General features: G+C 43.7%; 1 protein-coding gene across 1 annotated transcript in view; it reads left to right on the top strand.

The window, feature by feature from the left end:
• Nucleotides 1-10,652: 10,652 nt before the first annotated feature.
• Nucleotides 10,653-11,423, top strand: part of slit3 (slit homolog 3 (Drosophila)) — a gene marked incomplete in the record, with an annotated part of 622,921 nt that continues 622,150 nt past the window's right edge. The window contains 1 exon segment of the mRNA XM_037675457.1: nt 10,653-10,891. Coding sequence (XP_037531385.1) covers nt 10,701-10,891 — 191 coding nt within the window.

Here is an 11,423-nt window from a genome sequence, read left to right as displayed (position 1 = left end):
TATGGAGGTCTGACTGATACCAAAAAGGAGTGAGTTGCAATAGTCGAGCCTGGATGTAATGAATGCATGAATTACTGTCTCCAGGTTATTTTTGGACAGTATGGGCTTCAGCTTAGACAGTCGCCTCAGCTGGAAAAAGCAGGATTTAACAATCATATTTACATGATTGTTGAGTTTCAGAGAAGGGTCAAGTATCACTCCTAGATTAGTGACTCTTTGTTTCACTAACGGTGACAGAACGGATAGGTCGATGCAGTGGTTGGTGATTGTGTCATTGGGAGGAAACAGCATAACTTCAGATTTCTTCTCGTTGAAACTCAAGAAATTTAAAGCCATCCAATCTCTGATGTCAGCCAGGCAGTCCAGTAACGGTTGAATAGAGCGAGTACCGTTGAGTCTGAGGGGGAAGTAGATTTGGCAGTCGTCGGCGTAGAAATGAAAAGGTATGTTATGTTTCCTGAAAATAGCACATAGTGGCAGCAGGTATAAAGAAAATAAAAGAGGACCAAGGATGGACTCTTGCGGTACCCCCCATTTAAGCGCTGCCGAGGCTGAACTAAAATCTTTGATGGAGACACAAAAGGACCTGTCAGCGAGGTAAGATCTAATCCATTCGAGGGCTGACCCAGTGATGCCCACCCACTGCTCTAACCTTGCAATGAGGATCCCGTGGTTGATTGTATCAAAGGCAGATGTGAGGTCCAGTAAGAGAAGGAGCACAGAATCACCAGCGTCTGTGAATAGGAGAATGTTGTTAAAAACCTTGAGTAGAGCAGTTTCAGTGCTGTGGAGAGGTTTAAAGCCAGACTGGAATAGGTCTAAGATGGCATGATCCTCTAGAAAGCATTTCAGCTGGGACTCCACTATTTTTTCCAGTAGTTTAGCGACAAATGGGAGTCTGGAGACAGGCCGGAAGTTGGACATGACTGAGGGGTCAAGGCTAGGTTTTTTCAGGAGAGGTTGGACAGCAGCATGTTTAAAAGTTTTTGGCACCACACCTGAGGCTAAGCTGCTGTTCACAATGCCAAGAACAGGAGGGCCCAGAACAGGAAGAAGCTCCTTGAGGAGTCGAGGGGGGACAACGTCAAAAGGGGAGCCAGATGGCTTCATGCCGCACATGACCTGCTCCAGGGAAGACAGAGAGATGGGCTCGAAGTGGTCAAGAACAGCAACACAATGAGATGGGATGGACGGATCATGAGCAGGTAGAGAAATGAGTGCCCAGGTGTTTGCAACTTTTTCAGAAAAGAAATGGAGCAAGTTTTCACACAGCTCAGTTGAGGCTTCTAGAGGTGAAGGTTCACTGAGGTGTAGAACTGAGTTCAGGGTGGAAAAAAGGGCTCGGTGGTTGTGGGAGTTTGAGGCAATTATCGCAGAAAAGAACTTGGATTTGGCGGCTTTAACTGCCTTCTGATAATGACGCCAACTCTCCTTTAAGATTTGAAAATAAACCTGCAGCCTGTTTTTCCTCCACCTGCATTCTGCTCTCCTACACTGCTGTCTAACGGCTTGAGTGACGTCATTAAGCCATGGTTCTGATAAAAGTTTTGTTTTCCTGGTTTTAACGGGAGCAACACGGTCCAGAATATTTAAGCAAACAGAGTTAAGCTGAGAGGTTAGCTCCTCGGTGGAGAGAGACACTGAGAGCTGATCGATCCTCTCAGAGCTAAAAGCTTCAGGAAAACGTGCAGCAGTGAAACGGTTAATGGCGCGTGAAGTACATGCAGAATCACATGACTTAGCAGTAGGACAAGGCGGGATGATATCAAACAAGACAGGCATGTGGTCTGAGAGAACATTGTCACCGATTACCAAATTACAAACGGCCCCCCATCTTGCCCATTGTTGCCCCCCATCTTGGTGCCTGTATGTTGGGGTTCACCCCGGTGAATGAGAGGGTGGCCTCCCTCCGCCCACGTGTGCGGGGATGGGTTCTGACTGTCATTTATGCTTATGCACCAAATGGCAGTTCAGATTATCCACCCTTTTTGGAGTCCTTGGAGGGGGTACTGGAAAGTGCACCTCCTGGGAGCTCCCTTGTTTTGCTGGGGGACTTCAATGCTCACGTGGGCAATGACAGTGAGACCTGGAGGGGTGTGGTTGGGAGAAATGTCCCCCCTGATCTGAACCTGAGTGGTGTTCTGTTGTTGGACTTCTGTGCTCGTCATGGATTGTCAATAGCGAACACTATGTTCAAGCATAAGGGTGTCCATATGTGCTCTTGGCACCAGGACACCCTAGGCCGCAGTTCAATGATCGACTTTGTCATCATCTTATCTGATCTGTGGCCACATGTCTTGGGCACTCGGGTGAAGAGAGGGGCGGAGCTGTCCACTGATCATTACCTGGTAGTGAGTTGGCTCTGATGGTGGGGGAGGATGCCAGCCAGACCTGGCAGACCCAAACGTATTGTGAGGGTTTGCTGGGAACGTCTGGCAGAGTCTCCTGTGAGACGGAGATTTAACTCCCACTTCCGGGGGAACATTGAACATGTTCCGGGGGAGGTGGGGGACATTGAGTCCAAGTGGGTCATGTTTCATGCCTCTATTGTTGAGGCGGCTTACCGGAGCTGCGGCCACAAGGTTGTTGGTGCCTGTCGTGGCAGCAACTCTCGATCCCGGTGGTGGACACCATAGGTGAGGGATGCTGTCAGGCTTAAGAAGGAGTCCTATCGGGCCTTTTTGGCCTGTGGGACCACGAAAGCAGATGATAGGTACCGGCAGTCCAAGCGACATGCGGCTCGGGTGGTTGTTGAGGCAAAAACTCGGGCATGGGAGGAGTTTGGAGAGGCCATGAGAACGACTTCCGCATGGCTTTGAGGTGATTCTGGTCCACCATCTGGCGTCTCAGGGAAGGAAAGCGGTATACCACCAACACTGTTTATAGTGGGAGTGGTGTGCTGCTGACCTCAACTCGGGATGCCGTGGGTCGGTGGGCAGAGTACTTTGAAGACCTCCTCAATCCCACCGGCCCGTCTTCCACTGAGGAAGCGGAGCCTGGGGACTCTGGGACGGGCCCTCCAATCTCTGGTGCTGAGGTCACCGAGGTGGTTAAAAAACTCCTTGGTGGCAGGGCCCCAGGGGTGGATGAGATTCGCCCGGAGTTCCTTAAGGCTCTGGATGTTGCAGGGTTGTGTTGGCTTATGCGACTCTGCAATATTACGTGGACATCGGGGGAAGTTCCCCTGGATTGGCAGAACGGAGTGGTGGGCCCCCTATTCAAAAAGGGGGACCGTATAGTGTGTTCCAACTACAGGGGAATCACGCTCTTAAGCCTCCCTGGTAAGGAAGGTCTACTCGGGGGTTCTGGAGAGGAGGGTCCGTCGGATAGTCGAACCTCGGATTCAGGAGGAGCAGTGCGGTTTTCGTCCTGGCCGTGGAACACTGGACCAGCTCTACACTCTCAGCAGGGTCCTGGAGGGTGCGTGGGAGTTTGCCCAACCGGTCTACATGTGCTTTGTGGACTTGGAGAAGGCGTTTGACCGCATCCCTTGGGGAGCCCTGTGGGGGGTACTCTGGGAGTATGGGGCACCGGGCCCTTTGATACGGGTTGTTAGGTCCCTGTATGACCGGTGTCAGAGTCTGGTCTGCATTGCCGGCATTAAGTAGGGCTTGTTCCCAGTTAGAGTTGGACTCCGCCAAGGTTGCCCTTTGTCACCGATTCTGTTCATAACTTTTATGGACAGAATTTCTAGGCGCAGCCAAGGTGTTGAGGGGATCCATTTTGGTGGTCTTAGGATTGTGTCTCTGCTTTTTGCAGATGATGTAGTCCTATTGGCGTCATCAGATTGTGATCTACAGCTTTTGTTGGAGCGGTTCGCAGCCAAGTGTGACGCGGTCGGGATGAGGATCAGTTCCTCCAAATCCGAGGCCATGGTCTTGAGCCGGAAAAGGGTAGAGTGCCCTCTCTGTGTCAGGGAGGAGGTCCTGCCCCAAGTGGAGGAGTTCAAGTATCTTGGGGTCTTGTACACGAATGAGGGAAAAATGGAATGTGAGATTTATAGGCGGATAGGTGCAGTGTCTGCAGTGAAGTGGGCACTATACAGGTCTGTCATGGTGAAGAGAGAACTGAGTCAAAAGGCGAAGCTCTCAATTTCCCAATAGATCTACGTTCCCACCCTCTTCTTTGGTCATGAGCTTTGGGTTGTGACCGAAATAACGAGATCTCTGATACAAGCGGCCAAAATAAGTTTTCTCCGCAGGGTGTCTGGGCTCTTCCTTAGAGATAGGGTGAGAAGCTCAATCATCTGGGAGAGACTCAGAGTAGAGCCGCTGCTTCTCCACGTTGAGAGGAGCCAGTTGAGGTGGCTCGGGCATATGTTTAGGATGCTTCCTGGACGCCTCCCTGGTGAGGTGTTCCGGACACGTCCCACCAGGAGGAAACCCAGAGGAAGACCCAGACACGCTGGAGGGACTATGTTTCTCGGCTGGCCTGGGAACACCTCGGGATTCCCCTGGAGGAGCTGGACCAAGTGACTGGGGAGAGGGAAGTCTGGGCCTCCCTACTTAGGTTGCTACCCCCGCGACCCGACCCCGGATAAGTGGAAGAAAATGGATGGATGGATGGATGGATGGCCAGATACTCTGAACTGTTGTTTGGCGCATAGACACAAACAAAGTTAGAGCCTGTCCCCCAACCCGAAGGTGCAGGGAAGCCACCCTCTTATCTACCAGGGAAACCTTCAACACACAGGCACCAAGTTGGGGGGCTAAGAGCTGACCCACACCAGGTCAGTGCTTCTCATCATGGGCAATTCCATCACACATTTTTATTTTGATTATTTATTAAAAATAAAATGAGAGGAGATGTTGTCCTTGGCCTGACAGACCCATTCTGTGGAATGGATGTTCCGGCCACAGCATGCACACATGCTCCTGCCCAACAGAGATGAAGACGGCATGTCCCATAGGGATGAAGCATCCAACACCTTCAGTGGTGCGCCCTGTGGACAGTGCACGTTCTGCACAGGAACATATCCAGCCAGCTTTACAGAGCGCGCACAAATGCTGATGTGTCAGAACTCCTGCAGACATTTCAGACATAATAAATAAATAAATATTACAGTTAAAATAATAATAGAAAGAGAGAAATTTTTGATGTGTATTATTCACATTCCATCATGTATCAAAACAACAGTGCTCATTTGTTAATATAACAGAGATCAATATTTTGAAAAGAAGTCAGTTTACTTTCATAAAATAAATGGATGGATGGATTGTCATTAGTTGGACAACCGAGGATTGAAGCCCCTGAAAGTAGTGGCAATCAAGACTGGAGAAGGAGCAACAACGTACAGGACTGAATTCAGTGGAGAAGAATTCGAGTCAGAAATGTGAAGTGGGGGGTGGGGGGTTTAGGATGCTTGACAGAATTGGAGCTTTTCTAATCACACACAACCTGTTGCTCTAAAATAGTAATTTAATCAAGTGTTTACAAATATAGGTAAACAGATGTTTAACCCGTTAAAATAGGCTACACCAAAATGCAGGAAATAGTGTACTTTATTCAAAAAATTAAGGGGAAGGAGGATCTACAAGCCCCCTCCACTTCCCCTGCTTCCCCCGCACCCCATCCTCCGTCCCCCACCCACTGGCCCGCCCATTATTTGTGTTCCAGCATCGATCAGTTTACAAATTAGGCCCTGCTCCTAGGATCATTCAGGCGCACAAAGTCCTCCACCACGATAAGGTGGAGATTGAAGGAGGAGGAGACAAAGTTTATTTACTTACTTAATATGAATTTCACCACATTCCTGCCTGTGCTAGATCTCAAGCAGTGTCAGAAGTGAGACTCTTATTACTCAGTTTGAGGTCCAGACACCTAAAAACTCATGGATTTATACCAGACAAACACTGTTCAGGAAATTTAAAAAAAATGTGGACAATTCCACTCAAATGTAGACGTGCAAAGATCTTGGTATGGTATGGTATGGTATAAAGTTTATTCATTTTAAAAAGGTACAAAACAATTCCATAACAATATAAAGAAAAATACAAAAGATTTAAAATGAAAGGCAGCAGAAAGAAGAAAAAATCTTATTATATCTGCCCCTTTTTTCAAACAATTATTTCAATCATAATAATCTTCAAGTAACAGAACAAAATGAATAACTTTCTAATTTTTCTAATTCTAATACAAAACACACACTAAGCTACTTCATATATATTTTTAACAATTCAGTTTTGATCTTTTTCTTAAATGTACACATTGACTTGGCATTTTTCACATCACTCTCTAGACCATTCCACAATCCAACTCCTTGGATTGAGGTAGACCTTCCCTTCAGACTAGTTCTGAGTTTTGGTTTGACAAATATTTCTATCCCCTTAAGATTGTAACTACTTTGTCTTTTAACAACATTTCTTTGGATATTTAATGGTAATGCGTTATTTTGAGCCCTATACATAACTGATAAAATACTATAATCTACCAAATCATGGAACTTCAATACAGCAAAGACTGGTTCATCCCAAAGATCCAGTCCCCCGGCACAAACAGAGTAATATTGTGTATGCTGTTCAGTGTCAGGAGGGTGATCAGTCTTACATCGGGGAAACAAAACAGCCACTGGCCAAAAGGATGGCCCAGCACAGAAGATCAACATCATCAGGCCAGGACTCTGCGGTCTACACTCATCTCCAGGCAAGTGGCCACTCTTTCAGGGATGAAGATGTTCACATCCTGGACAGAGAGGAACGATGGTTTGAGAGAGGAGTAAAGGAGGCCATCTTTGTGAAAAGAAATCGTCCATCATTAAACAGGGGTGGAGCCTCCTGGTTCAACTGTCCCCCTCTTACAATGCTGTGATTGCTAGTATCACTCAGCCCTCTGTGAACAGTAAACAGCCATCAGGTGCTAATGATCCATTGTTAGGCTGATGATCCTTCTTGAGCGTGTGATCAGCTGGTTCTGGTTGTCAGCAGCAAAACTGGTTGATCCACTCTGAGAAGGTGCTATTTAAGAGACTGAGCTGAATACAGCACCTCAGACTGAGGAAGTCTCTTGGATGAGGGACGAAACGTTTCTACATTTTTTTGTTGATTTGCTTTGTTTTGTTTTTTTTTGAATGTCCAGAGGACCAGATTTAACTTTTTTAGATTTTTCTACCTGGATTATTGAGCATGCATCAGGATATTCAATAAGTTCAGTTGATAAAATAATGTGCTTGATGGGTGACTGTAATGCTTTCTGGTGATAATTCTTACAGCTCTTTTCTGTAAAATAAAAATAGGTTTTGTAAATGTTTTACACGCTTTCCCCCAAACATCAATGCAATAGATTAAATGTGGAACAATGATTGTGTTATACAACATGTACAGAGCTTTATCATTTAATAATTCCCTGACTTTGTATAGTACTGCAATAGATTTAGATATTTTTGTTCTTACAGAATTGATGTGATTTTTCCATGTTAGCTGTTCATCAATGATTACACCCAAAAATTTCATCTCATTAACTCTACAAATCTCAATACCCTCAATTCTAAATGGATCATCAACAGTTCTCTTTTTGTTACTAAATATCATGTATTTAGTTTTATCTAAATTTAATGATAATTTATTAAGTTTAAACCAAGTTTGTATTTTATCAAATTCTGTCCTCATCAATTCCAACATCCGTTTTACATCTTTACCCAAACAAAAAAATGTGGTGTCATCTGCAAAAAGGACACATTTGAGGAGTCCTGATACATTCACTAAGTCATTCACATATAAAATAAATAACTTTGGTCCAAGTACAGAGCCTTGAGGAACTCCACAAGTGATATTGCACAGGTCAGATCTTACACCATTTATTTGTACAAACTGTTTCCTATCTTTTAAATAGCTAGATACCCAGTGTCATGCTGGTCCTCTTATACCATATTTATTTAATTTTTCAAGGAGAATAGTGTGGTCAATAGTATCGAATGCTTTTTTTAAATCAACAAAAATACAAACACAATACTGTTTTTGATCGACAGCAGTAGTTATTTGTTCTATTATTTCCATGAGAGCCATTGATGTAGAGTTTTTTTCACTAAACCCATACTGACTGCTACTTAGAATGTTTTGTTTAGTAATAAATTTATCTAATCTGGTCACAAATAGTTTTTCTAGAATTTTTGAGAACTGTGGTAATAAGGATATTGGTCTATAATTATTGAACACACATTTATCACCATTTTTAAAGAGAGGAACTACCTTAGCTACTTTCATATTGTCTGGAAATATTCCTTTTGAAAATGATAAATTACAAATATATGTAAACGGCTCGATAACATAACTCATTATGTCCTTTACAAACATCATATCCATGTCCACCCAGTCTTTTGATCTCTTATCTGTAAGATTTTTTACTACATTCATCATTTCTTCTTTGTCAGTTCCATTAAGAAAAATACTGTTGTCACAACTTATAACTGAATGGTTCACATTATTGTCTACTTTTGGTATTTTAGCTGCAAGTCTTGATCCAACGTTCACAAAATGATGATTAAATCCATTTACAATTTCATTTTCATCATGGATTTCATCGTCATCCTTCAAAAAATATTGTGAAATACCTGTTTTTGCTTTATGACTTTTCAGAACACTATTTATTACTCGCCATGTAGCTTTCATATCACCATTACTTTTATTTAATAAATCACTATAATATTCCTTCTTGTGTTTCCTTATAATCGCTACTAATTTATTTTTATACTTCTTATATTTCTCTTCAGCCTCTTGTGTTCTCAATCAAGAAACATGAAACAAATAATTCTTTTTTTACAAACATTTCTCAACCCTTTCATCATCCATGGTTGGTCAACAGCATTTCTGTTTGTACAATTATTTTGCACACAATTCTTTTCATACAGAGCTCCTAAAATATTCATAAACTCATCATATGATCTGTTCACATCATCAACATACACGTCTTTCCAGCTTTGTTTATGTAAATCATCTTTTAATTTGTCCATTGCTTTTTTGGATGTGTTTATTGTTTTTTTTCTTAATTGTAATTTATTTTGTAATGCTTTGATCATTTTTATAAATCATGAAAACTGGTAAATGATCACTCAAATCACTCGTTAAAATACCTCCCATCACATCCCCATTTGTTACATTTGTGAAAATATTATCGATTATTGTAGCACTATGAGTTGTAATTCTTGTTGGTTTTGATATTAACGGATAAAGATTTAAACTATACAATGAATTTGTAAATGTACTGATGTTATTTGAATCTGTTTTATTTCCCAGGTCAATATTAAAGTCTCCACAGAAAAAAATGCTTTTATTAAAACTCTTGTCCAATAGTTGTACGATTTTATCAGTGAATATTTCTATATTTGATCCTGGAGATCGATATACACAACTTATCAATATGTTTTTATCAATCTTGTTTATTATTTCTATTGTTATTATTTCCATGATATTATCAACTTATCTTAATATTGTTTCCTCAAATGTAAAACTGCCTGTTTGATCCCTGTCAGCCTGTGGAGGGCAGCAGCACTTCTGCAACTTGTTGCACCTGCACAGGTCACAGGAAGTGGCCATGGATGCATCTGTGGGAGGATCTCCTTATCAGTGGAAGTTGAAGCAAAAACAAAAAATAGATTTTTTTTAACCAAACGTTCAGTTTTCATTGCTGCCTGCAGCTAGAGACCCAGGAGGAGCAATAATGTATGTGTGTTCCTTCGCCTGTACTGTTAGCAAAATATCTCCGAAATCACTGAACAAATTTTTAAATAATTTTTACAAAATAATTGTATTGACATTACAGCTGATTAAGTTTTGGAGTCAACCTAATTCAAGATGGCTGCTACACCTGGACCTGCTATTGTGTGTCTGTTCCTACTTCCTGTCCTCTCAGACCCAGCTGGTCGAAGCAGATGGCTGCTGGTCCTGAGTCTGGTTCTGCTGGAGGTTCTTCCTGTTGAAAGGGAGTTTTTTCTTCCCACTGTCTCCTCTGTTCTTGCTCAGGATGAGACTGATGAAGTGAAGATTCAACACAATCTGCTGCTTCCTCAGATAAATTTAACTAATTGTCTTTTCTGAATGTTTCTGTTCAGAGAAGTGAGACATGTTGAAATAAACCGAACAATTTATTTTAGCAGCCACAAAACTGAAAAATTCAAAACGTATAAACTTTAAACGGATCGTGCAGCAGCTGCTGCTGATTAATGACTTGATCTTTTTCAGTGATGTGTTGAAGGTTCTGGTCCAACAGGTCTGAAACCAGCCCGTGATTCCCAAGCAGATGTTGAGAGGAGAAAAGGGGCTCGTTGTGGGAAGCAGACAGCAGGGAGGGGGTTGGAAGATAAGGAGGCGAGTGAAAGTTTCTGGAACTCCCTCCCTCCCTCTTTTTTTTTATTTGGCCCGACGACTGAGCAGAGAGAAAAGTGGAGGAGGTTCAGGGCGCTCCCACCTCCACTCCGCCTCTGCGCGCACAACTTTGGTTTCCTGCTTCCCAAGAGCTTTTTCTTTCCAGTTCCTGTTGGTGGAGAGATGTTCTGCAGCTGAGAGCTGTTTTCAGGACTTTCAAGTTTAGTTTGTGGTTGGAGAGCTGGGCGACGCGTTTTCAGCCTCACTCTCTTCCTTTTTCCTCCAGTGGCAAACCAGTGTCTCCAGGAGAAACTTTGCTACATTTTGTTTTTCATCTTTCAAATTGGACCCCACCCCCGCTGGATTTGTGATTAACTTGGACTGGGAGACATTCCAGTGGACACCATGCTTCCAGCCGAGCCGGAGAGGTGCGCCGGCCTCTGCCGGACCGGGCTGCTGCTTTTGGCTCTCCTGCTGTGCGCAGCGTCCGTGCGTGGATGCCCTCACAAGTGCAGCTGCTCCGGGTCTCATGTGGACTGCCAGGGTCTGGGTCTGAAGACTGTCCCCAAAGGAATCCCGAGGAATGCCGAGCGCGTGTAAGTTGTCTCTGTTGATTGGCTCGTGCGTGTGAGCAGCAGAACCGTCCGAACCTTTAGGTTCGACCAGGTAAACTTTTCCCTGTAAGGAGTTGGTGAGAGGATCAAACTGCTGTCTTTTCAAGTGTCTTATTAAAAAGCGCGTGCCCTGGCCATCAGTTGATTGACAGAGCGCGTGCACCTGCCTCTGAGCTGGAAGCACAGTTTGTGTCAAACTTCATGTTCAGGATCTTTTTGTTGCACATTTCTGACTCTGAAGAGAAGGAGGAGACAAGTTCTCTCCCAACATGCACAAAGTAACTTGAGGTGGACAAGAAGTAACAGAAGCTTAAAGACTGAACATGATCCAAGAAAGATCACTCTCTAACAGAACACACGGAAACACGCGTCCTCCTCTAGTTTAGACACTGAAAGACGTGTCCTCCTCTAGTTTAAACACTGAAAGACTCGTCCTCCTCTAGTTTAGACACTGAAAGACTCGTCCTCCTCTAGTTTAGACACCGAAAGACACGTCCTCCTCTAGTTTAGACAC

This window comes from Nematolebias whitei, chromosome 4, assembly GCF_014905685.2.
Source record: "Nematolebias whitei isolate Nwh7 chromosome 4, NemWhi1, whole genome shotgun sequence".
Classification (NCBI taxonomy): Eukaryota; Metazoa; Chordata; class Actinopteri; order Cyprinodontiformes; family Rivulidae; genus Nematolebias; species Nematolebias whitei.
Note: the sequence above shows the minus strand (reverse complement) of the source record. Positions and strands in the feature narration are given on the sequence as shown.